The following is a 19306-nucleotide window of genomic DNA, read 5'->3' on the forward strand; positions in this document are numbered from 1 at the left end:
GGGACGAAGGGGCGGGGCGGTGAGGTTACGTATGTCCGGCGGCGGGTGGGGCTCTGTTGCTACAGTAACCGTGCGTGGGGAATTGGTGGCGGCATCTTCCTCTTGCAAGGATACCTTGCTCCTTTTGCTGAGGTCCTGAGACTATGGTGAGTGCCAGGCGAGGCTGGAGCCACGGTTATGGGGTCCTGGTTCCTCTGCGTCCCGGTCACGGGGGAAGATGGACACTCGGTTGGAGTCGTCCCGTCCCACCCACTGTTGCTCCTTTGTTTCTTTCTCCTTTTTCGGGAGCTGTTCCTGGAATCTCCTCGCACTTCCTGTTCTTGCAGCATCGCAAATTCCAGAGATAGCCTAGTGGGCCTCACCCAGTTCGCTAAGATTCTACAGTAATGCACTAGGAAGTTGAAGGGGAAGACACCGGGTCTAATGGTCTAAGGTGGACGTTATTTCGAACAAGCATTTAATTACATCATTGCATTTTTCAAGCTCTTAGGTTCATCATTAAGGGCCCTTTATGGTGGTCAGTGTGACCATCTCAATACTGCTCCACATTTCCTGGGTCTTGGAATCTTTGCTCGTTTGAGTGGCAGAGCCCTGTCCCCCACCCCGTTAGGGGACATTTAATAATTGCCGCACTTTGGATCACCTGTCTACTAGCCAGTAGATTACCTTCTAGGGCCGTGCTTTTTAAGAGGCGTGCCCCTCAGAATCACTGGGAGAGCTTCACGTGCCTGAGCTTCAGCCTCCAAATTCTAAAAGAGTAGGGATGGGGCTAGAGTGTTTGCATTTTTTAAAAGACTCTAGGTGATTTTACCCACATGTTTGAGAACACCAGGGTTCTAGTTAATTCATGTAATCACCACATCTTTTAAGCACTTATGAATACTGCGCTGGAGGATGGAAAGATGACTACCACCAGATGTGAGTCACTCCTTTCTAAGCAGATGATGGAGTCTGACAGGCAATTTCTTCAACTTCATCTCCTAATCTACACACTGTATTTCTGGCCGTTCTTTCATTTCTAGTTCACAGGAAGAGGTGTTGAAGGATAATGCATCCATCTTTGCTCTTGATCTCATTCCCTCTCATCCATTAGGAGACATTTTGCTTCCAGTAACCTTTTTTCTTTCCTGTGTTTTCAGCCTCTTTCTAATACTTATATGTGCTCAAGTCATATATCTTAAGAAAATGGAAAAAAAAAACCACTTCCTCCATCCTGTGTGTGTGCAGTCCTCCCATCTATCAGTAACTTCTTGAAAGCGTTGTGTTCTCACTTGCATCTACTCCTGCCCCTTCTCTCTGATCCTCAGCACTGTTGTTTGTTTTCCTCTCTAATGGCTTCAATGGAGTTACTCTTGTTTAAATTTCTAATGACATTTTTGCCAAATTCAGTAATTCTCAAAATTTATTTTAGTCTCTTTGTGTCAACTTAAGTTCGTGGTCATTCATTCCCTCCCTTTTTCAGTGGCTTTGCCTGCTTTTTAAATTCCTTGCCTCTGAGATTCACTCCTCAATCGCTTTCACTTCATAGTCTGTACGTTTCCCTTGGGCGATTTCATCTACACTCAGGGTTTCTACTTTTCCCTGTGCTTTAACTACAACATTTCAATTTTCAGCCCAGAAACTGGGTTAGGCTTTAGTAGGATATCTCTACCTAGGCACTTCAGAGGCCCCTCAAACTCCACAAGAGCAAAACAGAACTTGTTATCACTCCTCCTGGTTTCTCCTATTTCACCAGGTGAATTAATGATACCATCATATTATAACCTAAATCAGAAATCAGAGCTATCCTGCATTCCTCTTTGCCTCTAACCCCCATAATGATTTGGTCAGTGGGTCCTGTTTTATTTTAGGGCCTTGTCATTTCTCGCCGGGACTGTTGTAATAGTGTCTTTAACAGTCTGTCCTGATGATACTCCTATCCCTTATTTTCTCTGCCACCAGAAGGAATTTTCTAAAATCCAGACCTGTTGATGTTACTTATGTCTTTAAAACCCCAGGATAACTTCTAATTCCCCACGGTATAAAATTCTAAGTGTATGGAATGATGTACGAAGCCCTCCAGGACTTAGAACTTGTCTGTCTCTCTGGCTTCTCTCTTGTGCCTTCCTTTCCCGGACACGACTTTAATCTACTTGCCTTTCCTGTAACATACCAAGCAACGTAAGTGGGCGGTATGCCTATTCTGTCTACTTTGCGTATACTGTTTCTTCTACGTGGAGTAATACCCATACTCCCGTGTTTGCCTGCCAGACTCCTAACGATCCTTCAAAACCCAAGGTAGGTGTCGCTTTTTCTGATGCCATTCTTCCCTACTCAAACAGAATTGACTCTTCGTTCTTTTTTTTTTTGTTGTTGTTACAACTGTACCTGGTACACATCTTTGTTAATGTACTTAACACATTCAGTTGAAATTTTGTTTATAGATTTGTTTCTCTTACTGAATTGTGAACTCTTAGAGAAGTAGATCTTGTTCACTGCTATTGCTTAGCCCACATTGTTGCTATTGTTAGCTGCCCTTGAGTTGGCCCCCAACTCATGGCAACTCCATGTGTTACAGAGTAGAACTGCTCCGTAGGGTTTTCTAGGCTATCATCTTTACCGAAGCAGTTTATTCCATGGAGCTGCTGAGTGGGTTCGAACCACCAACCTTTAACAGCCAATTGCAAACCCGTTGCACCAGCCAGGCTTCTAAGTCCATAGTCAGTGCTCAGATGTTTGCTGAATGAATAAAAAAACTAAAGAAGAATGTGGTAAGCAGTCTTGGAGAATACGAAGCACTTGGGGAAACTGACGGATGAAGTCCTCGCTTCAGTCAGAGAGTTAGAAGAGCCATCCTGAAGCAAATGTAATAGAATTCCAGCGACTAAAGTGCAGTGACCTCTGCGGTGGCCTAGGGAGATGGAAACGATGTTTCCTGAATCCCGTGTTTGTGTCTGTCTTCTGTTTTGCCATTCTTACCTCGCAGCAGCCCTGAGAGCAGTGAACTCCTCCTTTCCCTACACACATTGCGTGGGGTTGCGGGTGATGGCTGTTTTAAATTGGAGGGTCAGTGAAGACCCCTTCAAGGATGTTCCTTTTGTGCTGAGACCTGAATGATACAAAGGGCTGTGTGCAGTGATCTGGGGAAGTGTTCCAGGCAGCACTAACAACAAGGTCAGAGGCCCTGAGGCAGCAAAGGGCTTGGCGTATTTCAGGAACTGACCTTACGGTTCAATGCCACAAATACAGAGTAGTAACTGGGGGATGAGGGAGCACGGTGGAGAACAGCAGGAGATGCAGCTGGAGAGGTGGAGAGGCCAGACCACGTGTGCGCACTATGGCAGTGTTTCTCAGACTCTAGGCTGTGACCCATGAGTCGGCCATGGAAGCACGTTGTGGTATGTTGCCAGCATTAAAAAACAAGACATTAGAAATTTACCATATTGTACTGCATGGAGTAAGGGTACCTTCTATTTCACGAAACTTTTTTTTCAAATTATATGTGTGTGTTGTGTGCATACTGGGTTCTGATGTGAAATATATTTCTTTCTGTGAGGCATGATCCACAAAATACCAGATTTGGTGTATGCTGAACAATATATACTTTAGAAGAAAAAGTAGTTGAAATCTCAAGGCATACAGATTTGTTTTATTTTACTTTTGACCTAGTGACAGTCTTACTATATGGCAGAAAAGGCCCTGAATTTAGCAAAAGCCTAAAATTGGGTAGAGTAGAATTTTTTTTTTTTTTTAATTTTTATTGTGCTTTAAGTGAAAGCCCACAAATCAGGTTAGTCTCCCACACAAAAACCCATATACAGCCCGCTACACACTCCTGATTACTCTTCCTGCCAATGAGACAGCCCGCTCCCTCCCTCCACTCTCTCTTTTCCTGTCCATTTCGCCAGCCTCTAACCCCCTCCATCCTCTCATCTCCCCTCCAGGCAGGATATGCCAAAACAGTCTCAAGTGTCCACCTGATCCAAGAAGCTCACTCCTCACCAGCATCCCTCTCCAACCCATTGTCCAGTCCTATCCATGTCTGAGGAGCCGGCCTCGGGAATGGTTCGTGTCCTGGGCCAACAGAAAGTCTGGGAGCCATGACCACTGAGGTCCTTCTAGCCTGTCAGACCATTAAGTCTGATCTTATGAGAATTTAGGGTCTGCATCCCACTGCTCTCCTGCTCCCTCAGGGGTTCTCTGTTTTGTTCCCTGTCAGGGCAGTCATCGGTTGTAGGTGGGCACCATCTAGTTTTTCTGATCTCAGGATGCTGTAGTCTCTGGTTCATGTGGCCCTTTCTGTCTCTTGGGCTCGTAATCGCCTTGTGTCCTTGGTGTTCTTCATTCTCCTTTGATCCAGGTGGGTCGAGACCAATTGATGCATCTTAGATGGCTGCTTGCTAGTGTTTAAGACCCCAGACGCCACTCTCCAAAGTGGGATGCAGAATGTTTTCTTAATAGATGTTATTATGCCAGTTGACTTAGATGTCCCCTGAAACCGTGGTCCCCAGATCCCTGCCCCTGCTACACTGGCCTTCGAACCATTCAGTTTATTCAGGAAACTTCTTAGCTTTTGGTTTAGTCTAATTGTGCTGACCTCCCCTGTATTGTGTGCTGTCTTTCCCTTCACCTAAAGTAGTTCTTATCTACTATCCAATTAGTGAATGCCCCTGTCTCACCCTCCCTCCCTCCCCACTCTTGTAACCACAAAAGAATGTTTTCTTCTCAGTTTAAACTATTTCTCAAGTTCTTATAATAGTGGTCTTATACAATATTTGTCCTTTTGCAACTGACTAATTTCACTCAGCGTAATGCCTTCCAGGTTCCTCCACGTTATGAAATGTTTCACAGATTCCTCACTGTTCTTTATCGATGTGTAGTATTCCATGGTGTGAATATACCATAATTTCTTTATCCATTCATCCGTTGATAGGCACCTTGGTTGCTTCCATCTTTTTGCTATTGTAAACAGTGCTGCAATAAACATGGGAGTGCATATATCTGTTCGTGTAAAGGCTCTTATTTCTCTAGGATATATTCCAAGGAGTGGGATTGCTGGATCGTATGGTAGTTCTATTTCTAGCTTTTTAAGGAAGTGCCAAATCGATTTCCAAAGTGGTTGTACCATTTGACATTCCTACCAGCAGTTCCAGTCTTTCCACAGCCTCTCCAGCATTTATTATTTTGTGTTTTTCGGATTAATGCCAGCCTTACTGGAGTGAGATGAAATCTTATTGTTGTTTTGATCTGCATTTCTCTAATGGCTAATGATCATAAACATTTCCTCATGTATCTGTTAGCTACCTGAATGTCTTCTTTAGTGAAGTGCCTATTCATATCTTTTGCCCATTTTTTAATTGGGGTACTTGTCTTTTTGCAGTTGAGTTTTTGCAGTGTCATGTAGATTTTAGAGATCAGGCGCTGATCAGAAATGTCATAGCTAAAAACTTTTCCCCAGTCTGTAGGTAGTCTTTTTACTCTTTTGGTGAAGTCTTTGGATGAGCATAGGTGTTTGATTTTTAGGAGCTCCCAGTTATCTAGTATTTCTTCTGCATTCTTAATAATGTTTTATATACTGTTTATGCCATGTATTAGGGATCCTAATGTTGTCCCTATTTTTTCTTCCATGATCTTTATTGTTTTAGATTTTATATTTAGGTCTTTGATCCATTTTGAGTTAGTTTTTGTGCATGGAGTGAGGTATCGGTCTTGTTTCAGTTTTTTGCAGATGGTTATCCAGATACGCCAGCACCATTTGTTAAAAAGAATGTCTTTTCCCCATTTAACAGTTTTGGGGCCTTTGTCAAATATCAACTGCTCATCTGTAGATGGATTTATGTCTGGATTCTCAGTTCTGTTCCGTTGGTCTATGTATCTGTTGTTGCACCAGTACCAGGCTGTTTTGACTACTGTGGCGGTATAATAGGTTCTAAAATCAGGTTAAGGCCTCCCACTTTGTTCTCTTTTGGCAATGCCTTATATATCTAGGGCTTCTTTCCCTTCCACATGAAGTTGGTGATTTGTTTCTCCATCTCATTAAAGAATGCCATTGGGATTTGGATCGGAATTGCATTAAATGTGTAGATCGCTTTTGGTAGAATAGACATTTTCACAATGTTATGTCTTCCTGTCCACAAGCAAGGTATGCGGGTAGAGTAGAATTTTAAAGCTGCTTTCTGCATCCAGATCTCTCTCTGTTTGGCCACTTGCTGTTAATCCTTCATGAGAAAGAGTGGGACTTTAGGAAGGAGAGAGAGAAATGGATGTCCCTTGTTTGTGTTCAGTCTATTGTTAGTTGCTATCACGTTGGCTCTGACTCATGGTGACCTTGTGTATGACAGAACAGAATGTTGCCAAGTCCTTTGCCATCTTCATGGTTGTTGGTATGTTTGAGTCCATTGTTGTGGCTATAGCATCAGTACATCTTTACCAACCATGATGTCCTTTTCCAAGGATTGGTCTTTCCTGATGGCGTGTCCAAAGGAAGCATGCTGATGTCTCACATCCTTGCTTCTAAGGAACATTCTGGTTGTAGCTCTTCTAAGGCTGTTTTTTCCATCCTTTTGTCATTCCATGGTGTCTTCACAATTCAGATACATCAGTTCTTCTGACCTCCTTTTTCATTCTCCACCTTTCGCAGGCACATGAGGTGATTGAAAAGATCGTGGCTTGGGCCAGGCACACCTTAGTCATCTTTGCTTTTTAAAACTCTGAAGAGACCTTTTTTTTTTTTAAGCTTCAAGTGAACATTTACCATTCCAATCAGTCTGTCACATGTAGGTTTACGTACATCTTACTCCCTTCTCCCACTTGCTCTCCCCCTATTGAGTCAGCCCCCACAGTCTCTCGTTTCGTGCCAATTTTGCCATCTTCCCTCTCTCTCTATCTTCCCATCCCCCCTCCAGTCAAGAGTTGCCAACACACTCTCCCGTGTCCACCTGATTTAATTAGCTCACTCTTCATCAGCATCTCTCTCCCCCCCAACTGACCAGTCCTTTTCATGCCTGATGATTTGTCTTCGGGGATGGTTCCTGTCCTGTGCCATCAGAAGTTCTGGGGAGCATTGTCTCTGGGATTCCTCTCGTCGCAATCATACCATTAGGTGTGGTCTTTTAATGAGAATCTGGGGTCTGTCTCTCATTGGTCTCCTGCTCCCTCAGTAGTTGTCTGTTGTGCTCCCTGACAGGGCAGACATCGATTGTGGTCGGGCACCAACTAGTTTGAAGAGACCTTTTGCTGCACATTTGCGCGGTGCAGTACGTTTTCTGATATTTTGACTGCTGCTTCCGTGGACATTGCTTGTTGACCCAAGTTGAGTGAAATTGTCAACTTAAATTTTTTCTTCATTTATCATGATGTTGTTTATTGGTCCTTTTGGAAGATTTTCATTTTCTTCATGTTCAGGAATAATTCATACTAAATAAAGGCTGTAGTCTTTGACCTTCATCAGTAAGTGATTCAGGTTGTCTTTATTTTCGGCAAACATGATTGCATCATCTACATATCGCAGGTTGTTAAGGAGCCTTCCTTCAGTTCTGATGCTGCATTTTCTTCATAGTCCAGCTTTCCGGATTATTTGTTCAGCATACAAATTGACTAAGGAAGGTGAAAGGATGCAACCCTGCCGTCCACCATTTTGAATCCCGAACTGCTCAGTATCTGCTTGTTTGAACAGCGGCCTCTCAATGCATGTACTGAGCACAGTGAAGCGATCTGGAATTCCCATTCTTGGTAATGTTTTCCATAATATGTTATGATCCACACAGTTGAATACCTTCGTGTAGTCGATAAAACACCACTGGTGTATGTATTGTAGCAAAGCCATGGCATCTGTGCGTAAGCAGGTGAGAATGGAAGTTGTTTTCCCTGTTGGTGTGACTTCCTGACTGCTACAATTACATTATCTGGTCAGGTTCTGTTTGTATTTAGTTTGTTACAATTGTAGCTTCCAGCACCAGCGTTAGGTTCTGGGCACAAACTCTAGTTGGGATAACTAGACAAACCACTTCTTATCTTGTAAAGCAGAGATACCCAAACCAAACCCATTGCCATTGATTCGATTCTAACTTGTAGTGACCCTATAGGATAGAGTAGAATTGCCCCATAGGGTTTTCAAGGCTGTAAATCTTTACGGAAGCAGACTGCCACATCTTTGTCCTGCTGAACAGCTGGTGAGTTCAAACCGCCAACCTTTTGGTTAGTAGGCCAGCACTTAACCACTGTACTAGCAGGGCTCTGAAGCAGAGATACCGAAAATCCAAACCCACTGCCGTGGAGTCAATTCCTACTCATAGGGACCCTAGAAGACAAAGTGGAACTGCCCCGTGGGGTTGAAGTAGAGACAGGCACTTGTAATTTATCAAGTCTTTCATACATATTAGGATAAATAATCTGCCAGAGTCATCAATTTATATACCTTTATGCATAAAGAGAATAGAGAAGATAGTCCAAGACTCTGTTTACTAACAAAGCGTTTATTTGCAATAGTGTTAAGAAAAGATGAACTGTTGGTGTGAAAGACCTTTAAAGATTGTCAGCTATATTCCACAAGAATTAGATAAATCTTTGAAGTACAAAAGTTTCAAAGTTGTTGTTTTAACAGAACTTTCAAAGACAATTCCATGATTATTAAGTAAAGAACAGGGTTTTATCCCAGGAAGTGTTTTTCAGTTTCCAACTTTATCTAAAAAGTTTCTTCTACAAATATCTATTGTATACAGCTAATTTAGAAATCTAAGACTAAAAAAAAAAAACCTTTTTAAAAATATATTTTATTACCGTCTGGGACCTGTTATATTCTGCTTTGATAGGAACCAGTAGTATTAAAAAACTGATAGCAACAGATTATTATCATGCTCTAATTTTCCTCACTCCATGTAACTCTATCTTCCTCTTCTGTAGCTTTTTTGCCTTTTCATTGCTCATTCTTTCTTTCTTATTTTCCAATCATTTATCCATTTGAATGGGTGTTTATTGAGTGCTTTCTGCATGTTTGTTGTTAGTTGTGGTTGAATGGGCTCCAACTCATGGTGACTTTACATGTAACAGTGAAACGTTACCAGGTCCTGCGCCATCTCCGAGATGTTTGATGTGTTTGAGCCCATTGTTGAAGCTGTTGTGTCAGTCTGTCCCACTGAGGGTTCTCTTCGTCTTCACTGTCTCTCTGTTGTACCAAACGTGATGTCTTTCCGGATGTTGTGTCCAAAGCAGGCAGGATGAAATCTCGCCATCCTCGCTTTTCAGAAGCATTCTGATTTCATTTCTCCTAAAACAGATATGTTTGTTTTTCTGGCAGTTTATGGTATATTCAGTATTCTTCGCCAACATCACAATTCAAATGCATTAGTTCTTCTTCTGTCTTTTTTTTTCATTGTTCAGTGTTTGCATGCACATGAGGTGATTGAAAAGATCACGGCTTGAATTTCAGTCATCAAAGTGATATCTTTGCTTTTTAAGACTTTAAAGAGGTCTTTTGCTACATGGAAACCCTGTTGGTGTAGTGGTTAAGTGCTACGGCTGCTAACCAAGAGGTCGGCAGTTCGAATCTGCCAGGTGCTCCTTGCAAACTATCGGGCAGTTCTACTCTGTCCTATAGGGTCCCTATAGGGTCGCCATGAGTCGGAATCGGCTCGACGGCACTGGGTTTGGTTTTTTTTTTTTGGTTTGCTGCCTATTTGCCCAGTGCAGTATGTCATCTGACTTCTTGACTGCTGCTTCCGTGGACATTGGTTGTTGATCGAAGTAGAATGAAATCTTTGACAACTTCTTCACCATTTGTTATGATGGTGTTTATTGGTCCCGTTGTGAGAATTTTTGTCTTCTTTACATTCAGAAGTAACCCGTATTGAAGGCTGTGTCTTTTGACCTTCATCAGTAAGTGCTTCAAGTTGTCTAAAGTTTTGGCAAGCAAGGCTGCGTCATCTGCATATTGCAGGTTATTAATGAGCCTTCCTCCAATCCTGGTGTCCTGTTCTTCTTCATACATCCAGCTCTAGGCCTGGTTATACACTGACTAACAAGATAGCACACAATGGTTCCCACCTCATTGAGCTTATGGAGACAAACCCTCCCAGCAGTGTGTGATGGTACCTGTTTCTCTAACCTGGTATTCCTGTTCATTGCATATATGTATCTCATAATGGATTTAAACTTTTCATAAGAACTTCACCTTCCTTGCCCAGTGTACTGAGAGAAGAAGATGATAAATTACTGTATGTTCTGTAGATGAAAATCACTGTCACTACTTACCTAGAATGCTTTGTTGTCATCATAGTTTCACATCTCTCAAATTGTTAAAATTAAAAATTTATGTCAATATATACTAAAGAAGATAGTGGTGGCTTTTCTTATTGTTCACAGATTATCCAGTTCTCTCTCTTCTGCCTGTTTGGAAGAAGCAGTCAGGTGTAGGACAAAGAAACTGATCTAGAGCTATGAATCTAAAATTTAAGATCCGTGTCCTAGTTCTGGCTTTAGCACTTATGATCTGGGGGACATGTGATCTTTCTGGACAGTGGCTTTCTCATCCATAAAATTGGAACAATAATTTCTGCTCAGATTACCTCCAAACATTTTTGTGAGGATCAGATGAGGCGATGTATATGAAAATAACAAGCTAATGTACTGTACATACGAGATATAGTCGTATTAATATTGACCAGATTGATGTCTAAGTAGTTGGGCAAAATGGAAGGGGATTAAAATCTGAAACTTCAGAAGTAAATATTTGAGACTCATGGTGTTATTGCCCAATTTTGTGAATATTTATAAATCTACTTATATATTTTAAATTCCTTCTTCACTTTCAATATAGGTTAATTTTCTAATGGAAACAATAAAGGATTAGGAAAAAGGAAGGGAAGGAATAGGTCCAATTTCAATGCCTCTTATATCCTTTTTTTTTCTGCAGCTAAACATGTCTGATATGTTTTAGCGGGTATTAGATCTGAGATTCCTGAATTTCTGCTCACCTTAAATGGATTAGCTGGAAACATTTATGCTTAATGCTTTTAGTCTTGAAATTTTATAGCTAAATAATTGGATTGTGAAAATACAATGAGTTCGTGGGACCCAGTATTTTCTTGCTACTTAGAAATACGGCTTTGAAAAAACTGAAAACGCTGCCCTCTAGTGGCAAGTACAGTGCTATAATTTACGTTAAACCACCTGGTCCTTTATGTAGCTTATTGAATTTTACTGTATGCTCCCAAATCTCTGAAAGGTGAATATCTATATATCCTGGTATCTGAATTTTTTTCATAATTAAGAATTAAATTTTATTTCCACAAGTATTTATAATGATGATATAGAGTGAGATATATAGATCTATAATAATATGATCACCTTTTTTTTCTGAGCATTTTCATTTAAAGGCTAGAAATAGCCTTAAGATTTTAACTTCTCTCCCAGATCTCCTGATTGTTCACGCATAGTCTAGGCATTCATAGCTAGAACATCTTAGAACCCAGACTGCAATACTAAGCATTTACAGACTCTAGCATACCTCCTGGCACAGAGTAGGGCCTCATTAATTATTTGTTCAATAAATGAGTAAATGGTAAATTAAAAAAGCATTAAATTGCAAATATTACGTTTGTTTGACCATCAGCTGTGTGACCTTGTGAAAGTCATTCCGACCTCCTGGGCTTGAGTTTTCTGTACTTTAAAATGTCGGGGTTGACCCCTGTAATCATCAGGTGTTTTTTTTTTTTTTTAAATTTTTATTGAGCTTCAAGTGAACGTTTACAAATCAAGTCAGTCTGTCACATATAAGTTTATATACACCTTACTCCATACTCCCATTTTCTCTCCCCCTAATGAGTCAGCCCTTCCAGTCTCTCCTTTCGTGACCATTTTGCCAGCTTCCAACCCTCTCTACCCTCCCATCCCCCCTCCAGACAGGAGATGTCAACACAGTCTCAAGTGTCCACCTGATACAAATAGCTCACTCTTCATCAGCATCTCTCCCCTACCCACTGTCCAGTCCCTTCCATGTCTGATGAGTTGTCTTCGGGAATGGTTCCTTTCCTGGGCCAACAGACAATTTGGGGACCATGACCGCCAGGATTCTTCTAGTCTCAGTCAGACCATTAAGTATGGTCTTTTTGTGAGAATTTGGGGTCTGCATCCCACTGATCTCCTGCTCCCTCAGGGGTTCTCTGTTGTGCTCCCTGTCAGGGCAGTCATCGCTTGTGGCCCGGCACCAACTAGTTCTTCTGGTCTCAGGATGATGTAAGTCTCTGGTTCATGTGGCCCTTTCTGTCTCTTGGGCTCATAGTTATCGTGTGACCTTGGTGTTCTTCATTTTCCTTTGCTCCAGGTGGGTTGAGACCAATTGATGCATCTTAGATGGCTGCTTGTTAGCATTTAGGACCCCAGATGCCACATTTCAAAGTGGGATGCAGAATATTTTCATAATACAGTTATTTTGCCAATTGACTTAGAAGTCCCCTTAAACCATGGTCCCCAAACCCCCGCCCTTGCTCCGCTGACCTTTGAAGCATTCATTTTATCCCGGAAACTTCTTTGCTTTTGGTCCAGTCCAATTGAGCTGACCTTCCATGTATTGAGCATTGTCCTTCCCTTCGCCTACAGTAGATCTTATCTCCTAACTAATCAGTAAAAAAAACCCTCTCCCACCCTCCCTCCCTCCCCGCCTCGTAACCACAAAAGTATGTGTTCTTCTCAGTTTATGCTATTTCTCAAGATCTTATAATAGTGGTCTTATACAATATTTGTCCTTTTGCCTCTGACTAATTTCGCTCAGCATAATGCCTTCCAGGTTCGCCCATGTTATGAAATGTTTCACAGATTCGTCACTGTTCTTTATCGATGCATAGTATTCTATTGTGTGAATATACCACAATTTCTTTACCCATTCATCCATTGATGGACACCTTGGTTGCTTCCAGCTTTTTGCTATTATAAACAGAGCTGCAATAAACATGGGTGTGCATATATCTGTTTGTGTAAAGGCTCTTATTTCTCTAGGGTATATTTCGAGGAGGGGGATTTCTAAGTTGTATGGTAGTTCTATTTCTAACTTTTTAAGATAACGCCAGAGAGATTTCCAAAGTGATTGTATCATTTTACATTCCCACCAGCAGTGTATAAGAGTTCCAATCTCTCCACAGCCTCTCCAACATTTATTATTTTGTGTTTTTTGGATTAATGCCAGCCTTGTTGGAGTGAGATGGAATCTCATCGTAGTTTTCATTTGCATTTCTCTAATGGCTAATGATCGAGATCATTTTCTCATGTATCTGTTAGCTGCCTGAATATCTTCTTTAGTGAAGTGTGTGTTCATATCCTTTGCCCACTTCTTGATTGGGTTGTTTGTCTTTTTGTGACTGAGTTTTGACAGAATCCTATAAATTTTAGAGATCAGGCGCTGGTCGGAGATGTCATAGCTGGAAATTCTTTCCCAGTCTGTAGGTGGTCTTTTTACTCTTTTGGTGAAGTCTTTAGATGAGCATAGATGTTTGATTTTTAGGAGCTCCCAGTTATCTGGTTTCTCTTCGTCATTTTTGGTAATGTTTTGTATTCTGTTTATGCCTTGTATTAGGGCTCCTAAGGTTGTCCCTATTTTTTCTTCCATGATCTTTATCGTTTTAGTCTTTATGTTTAGGTCTTTGATCCACTTGGAGTTAGTTTTTGTGCCTGGTGTGAGGTATGGGTCCTGTTTCATTTTTTTGCAAATGGATATCCAGTTATGCCAGCACCATTTGTTAAAAAGACTATCTTTTCCCCAATTAACTGACACTGGGCCTTTGTCAAATATCAGCTGCTCATATGTGGATGGATTTCTATCTGGGTTCTCAATTCTGTTCCATTGATCTATGTGCCTGTTGTTGTACCAGTACCAGGCTGTTTTGACTACTGTGGCTATATAATAGGTTCTGAAATCAGGTAGAGTGAGGCCTCCCACTTTCTTCTTCTTTTTCAGTAATGCTTTACTTATCCGAGGCTTCTTTCCCTTCCATAAGAAGTTCGTGATTTGTTTCTCCATCACATTAAAAAATGACATTGGAATTTGGATCGGAAGTGCATTGTATGTATAGATGGCTTTTGGTAGAGTAGACATTTTTACTATGTTAAGTCTTCCTATCCATGAGCAAGGTATGTTTTTCCACTTAAGTAGGTTGTTTTCAGTTTCTTGTAGTAGTACTTTGTAGTTTTCTTTGTGTAGGTCTTTTACATCTTTGGTAAGATTTATTCCTAAGTATTTTATCTTCTTGGGGGCTACTGTGAATGGTATTGATTTGGTGATTTCCTCTTCGATGTTCTTTTTGTTGATGTAGAGGAATCCAAGTAATTTTTGTATGTTTGTCTTATAACCTGAGACTCTGCCAAACTCTTCTATTAGTTTCAGTAGTTTTCTGGAGGATTCCTTAGGGTTTTCTGTGTATAAGATCATGTCATCTGCAAATAGAGATAATTTTACTTCCTCCATGCCAATCCGGATGCCCTTTATTTCTTTATCTAGCCTAATTGGTCTGGCTAGGACCTCTAGCACAATGTTGAATAAGAGCGGTGATAAAGGGCATCCTAGACTGGTTCCCGTTCTTAAGGGAAATGTTTCCAGGCTCTCTCCGTTTAGAGTGATGTTGGCTGTTGGCTTTGTATACATGCCCTTTATTACGTTGAGGTATTTTCCTTCAATTCCTATTTTGGTGAGAGTTTTTATCATAAATGGGTGTTGGACTTTGTCAAATGCCTTTTCTGCATCAATTGATAAGATCATGTGGTTTTTGTCTTTTGTTTTATTTATATGGTGGATTACATTAATGGTTTTTCTAATACTAAACCAGCCTTGCATACCTGGTATAAATCCCATTTGGGCATGGTGGATTATTTTTTTGATATGTTGTTGAATTCTATTGGCTAGAATTTTGTTGAGGATTTTTGCATCTATGTTCATGAGGGATATAGGTCTGTAATTTTCTTTTTTTGTGATGTCTTTACCTGGTTTTGGTATCAGGGAAATGGTGGCTTCATAAAATGCGTTAGGTAATATTCCGTCATTTTCTATGCTTTGAAATACCTTTAGTAGTAGTGGTGTTAACTCTTCTCTGAAAGTTTGGTAGAACTCTGCAGTAAAGCCATCTGGGCCAGGGCTTTTTTTTTGTTGGGAGTTTTTTGATTACCGTTTCAATCTCTTTTTTTGTTATGGGTCTATTTAGTTGTTCTACTTCTTTATGAATGTGTTAGTTTAGGTAGGTAGTGTTTTTCCAGGAATTGATCCATTTCTTCTAGGTTTGCAAGTTTGTTAGAGTACAATTTTTCGTAATAATCTGATATGATTATTTTAATTTCAATTGGGTCTGTTTTGATGTGGCCCATCTCGTTTCTTATGCGGGTTGTTTGTTTCCTTTCCTGTATTTCTTTAGTCGGTCTGGCCAATGGTTTATCAATTTTGTTAATTTTTTCAAAGAACCAGCTTTTGGCTTTGTTAATTCTTTCAATTGTTTTTCTGTTCTCCAATTCATTTAATTCAGCTCTAGTTTTTATTATTTGTTTTCTTCTGGTGCCTGATGGACTCTTTTGTTGCTCACTTTCTATTTGTTCAAGTTGTAGGGACAGTTCTCTGATTTTGGCTCTTTCTTCTTTTTGTATGTGTGCATTTATCGATATAAATTGGCCTCTGAGCACTGCTTTTGCTGTGTCCCAGAGGTTTTGATAGGAAGTATTTTCATTCTTGTTGCTTTCTATGAATTTCTTTATTCCCTCCTTAATGTCTTCTATAACCCAGTCTTTTTTGAGCAGGGTATTGTTCAGTTTTCAAGTATTTGATTTCTTTTCCCTAATTTTTCTGTTTTTGATTTCCACTTTTATGGCCTTGTGGTCTGAGAAGATGCTTTGTAATATTTCGATGTTTTGGATTCTGCAAAGGTTTGTTTTATGACCTAATATGTGGTCTATTCTAGAGAATGTTCCATGTGCGCTAGAAAAAAAAGTATACTTTGCAGCAGTTGGGTGGAGAGTTCTGTATAAGTCAATGAGGTCAAGTTGGTTGATTGTAGTAATTAGGTCTTCCTTTTTTTTGCTCTTTTTGTTTGTGTCTCTGTTGAGCTTCTTACTGGATGTCCTGTCCTTCTCTGAAAGTGGTGTGTTGAAGTCTCCTACTATGATTGTGAAGGCGTCTATGTCACTTTTCAGTTCTGTTAAAATTTGTTTTATGTATCTTGCAGCCCTGTCATTGGGTGCATAAATATTTAATATGGTTATATCTTCCTGGTCAATTGTCCCCTTTATCATTATGTAGTGTCCTTCTTTATCCTTTGTGGTGAATTTAACTTTAAAGTCTATTTTGTCAGAAATTAATATTGCTACTCCTGCTCTTTTTTGCTTATTGTTTGCTTGATATATTTTTTTCCATCCTTTGAGTTTTAGTTTGTTTGTCTCTCTAAGTCTAAGGTGTGTCTCTTGTAGTCAGCATATAGACGGATCATGTTTGTTTATCCAGTCTGAGACTCTCTGTCTCTTTATTGGTGCATTTAGTCCATTTACATTCAGCGTAATTATAGATGTGTTTAGTGTTGTCATTTTGATGCCTTTTTGTGTGTGTTGTTGACAATTTCATTTTTCCACTTACTTTTTTGTGCTGAGACGTTTTTCTTTGTAAATTGTGTGTTCCTCATTTTCGTAGTATTTGACTTTATGTTTGCTGAGTCGTTACGTTTTTCTTGGTTTTTATTTTGAGTTATGGAGTTATTATACCTCTTTGTGGTTACTTTAATATTTACCCCTATTTTTCTAAGTAAAAACCTAACTTGTATTGTCCTATATCGCCTTGTATCCCTCTCCATATGGCAGTTGTATGCCACCTGTATTTAGTCCCTCTTTTTGATTATTGTGATCTTTTACATATTGAGTTCAATGATTCCCTGTTTTGAGCGTTTTTTTTTTTTTTTTTTTTTAATTAATCTTAATTTGTTTTTGTGATTTCCCTATTTGAGTTGATATCAGGATGTTCTGTTCTGTGCCCTTGTGTTGTGCTGGTATCTGATATTATTGGTTTTCTGACCAAACAATTTCCTTTAGTGTTTCTTGTAGCTTTGGTTTGGTTTTTGCAAATTCTCTGAGCTTGTGTTTATCTGTAAATATCTTAATTTCGCCTTCATATTTCAGATAGAGTTTTGCTGGATATATGATCCGTGGCTGGCAGTTTTTCTCCTTCAGTGCTGTGTATATGTCATCTCATTGCCTTCTTGCCTGCATGGTTTCTGCTGAGTAGTCTGAACTTATTGATTCTCCCTTGTAGGAGACCTTTTTTTTTTATCCCTGGCTGCTTTTAAAATTTTCTCTTTATCTTTGGTTTTGGCAAGTTTGATGATAATATGTCTTGGTGTTTTTCTTTTTGGATCAATCTTAAATGGGGTTCGATGAGCATCTTGGATAGATATCCTTTCGTCTTTCATGATGTCAGGGAAGTTTTCTGCCAGCAGATCTTCAACTATTCTCTCTGTGTTTTCTGTTATCCCTCCCTGTTCTGGGGCTCCAATCACACGCAAGTTATCCTTCTTGATAGTGTCTCACATGATTCTTAGGGTTTCTTCATTTTTTTAAATTCTTTTATCTGATTTTTTTTCAGCTATATTGGTGTTAATTCCCTGGTCCTCCAGATATCCCAGTCTGCATTCTAATTGCTCGAGTCTGCTCCTCTGACTTCCTATTGCGTTGTCTAATTCTGTAATTTTATTGTTAATCTTTTGGATTTCTGAATGCTGTCTCTCTATGGATTGTTGCAACTTACTAGTTTTTCCACTATGTTCTTCAATAATCTTTTTGAGTTCTTCAACTGCTTTATCAGTGTGTTCCCAGGCTTTTTCTGTAGCTTGCCTTATTTCATTTCTGAGGTCATCCCTGATGTCTTGAAGCATTCTGTAAATTAGTTTTTTATATTCTGTATCTGATAATTCCAGGATTGTATCTTCATTTGGGAAAGATTTTGATTCTTTTATTTGGGGGGGTTGTAGAAGCAATCATGGTCTGCTTCTTCATGTGGTTTGATATCGACTGCTGTCTCTGAGCCATCACTAAGATATTGTAGTGATTTATTCCATATTTGCTCACTGAGTCTTATCTTGTTTTGTTTTCTTTCAATATACATAGATGGGCTACTAGATTGCGCTGCCTTGATTGTTGTAGCCCTTGACTCACTTATGACCTATTAGCAGCTGGTTTGGGCTGTTACCAGATATAGATGCCTGAGTCCATTCACTATTCTTGAGTAGAATCCGATTTGGGGTCATCAAGTGTGTGATGCACAGTGTCACCTATCCACCTAGAGAAGTAGTGGTGATAGTTGTGTGCACCAGATTCTAGTAGCTGCTGGGGTTCACACTCCAGGGGGAGCAGGATGCTGACAGGCTTCCCCCAAGTGTCAGTGAGGTAGGTGTGTCTCTATTCCTAAAGCACCTTGGTGGGTGGGCTCTGCAGCTGTACCTTAGGCCCCCAATGCAAGTACCTCTACAGATTGGTAGGTGTCACCCTCCTTAGACCCCTAAGGCAGGAGGCTAGGTGGTCTGGGGGGAGCTTCAGCCCTCAGTTCCCTGTTGTGGGTCAGTGAGGGCTCTGTTGAATACGCAGAGATATCAGACCTGGGAAACTTGTCTTTCCAGTAAATCTGCTAAAACAGATGCAGTCAGATCCCTATCAGAAATGCCTTTGCATTATAATAGCCACCTTGTTCCCTGTAGGGATGAAAGCCCGAGACTGTGGATCACATATGCTTGGCTGGAGCTGGTTCTGTGTTTTTAGTCCAATTAGGGAAGGATTTTTGGTCCCTGGGTTTTTTGTGGTTGCTTCTCTCAGGCCAGAAGAATGGGTTAGGAAAAGACCAAAAAAAAGGAAAAGAAAAACCGCGGAGCAGTTCTCCCTCTGGCTCAGGAAATTCCAATGTTAATGAAGCTGCCTGGGAAGGGGAGGGGAGGGTTCAGAAAAACAGGAGAGAGTAGCACCCCGGAATATAGACAAAGTTACTTATCTTGCTTGGGATGACTGTTTTATCTGAGATTCCCGAGGGGCACGTCACCTGTGTGCGCTGGCTGGGTAGAGATTGCCCCCGAGGGTCAGGCCCGCTTTCCGTGCTTGTGCTGTCTCAGAAGCCGGGGTCAATTCCTCCACTGCCAGTCCAAAGCCCCGCGCCAAGGTCCCCCGGCTGGGACGCTGGGCTCCCAGCTCCAAATCCAGTCGCTGCCTCCCAGCGACTTCTCCTCCCGTTAGTTGTGTTGCCGTGCCGCCCGCGCGGACCGGCTGGGCCCCCTCCCGAAGTCAGTTCAGGGGGGTAGGGCTGCGCCCTGTGTTTGAGCCATCACAGGATGCT

The 19306-nt window shown here is 40.8% G+C and overlaps 1 protein-coding gene across 2 annotated transcripts in view; it reads left to right on the forward strand.

Annotated features, from left to right (window-relative positions):
- Positions 1-20: 20 nt before the first annotated feature.
- Positions 21-19306, forward strand: part of NME7 (NME/NM23 family member 7) — a 349164-nt gene continuing 329878 nt past the window's right edge. The window contains exon 1 of one of the 2 annotated variants that reach the window (XM_010594980.3): positions 21-146. In XM_010594980.3, coding sequence (XP_010593282.2) covers positions 144-146 — 3 coding nt within the window. In that variant the 5' untranslated portion in view covers positions 21-143. The remainder of the gene's footprint in view (positions 147-19306) is intronic. The other variant, XM_023554271.2, reaches the window with a different exon arrangement.

This window comes from Loxodonta africana, chromosome 3 (genome assembly GCF_030014295.1).
Source record: "Loxodonta africana isolate mLoxAfr1 chromosome 3, mLoxAfr1.hap2, whole genome shotgun sequence".
In the NCBI taxonomy this organism is placed as follows: domain Eukaryota; kingdom Metazoa; phylum Chordata; class Mammalia; order Proboscidea; family Elephantidae; genus Loxodonta; species Loxodonta africana.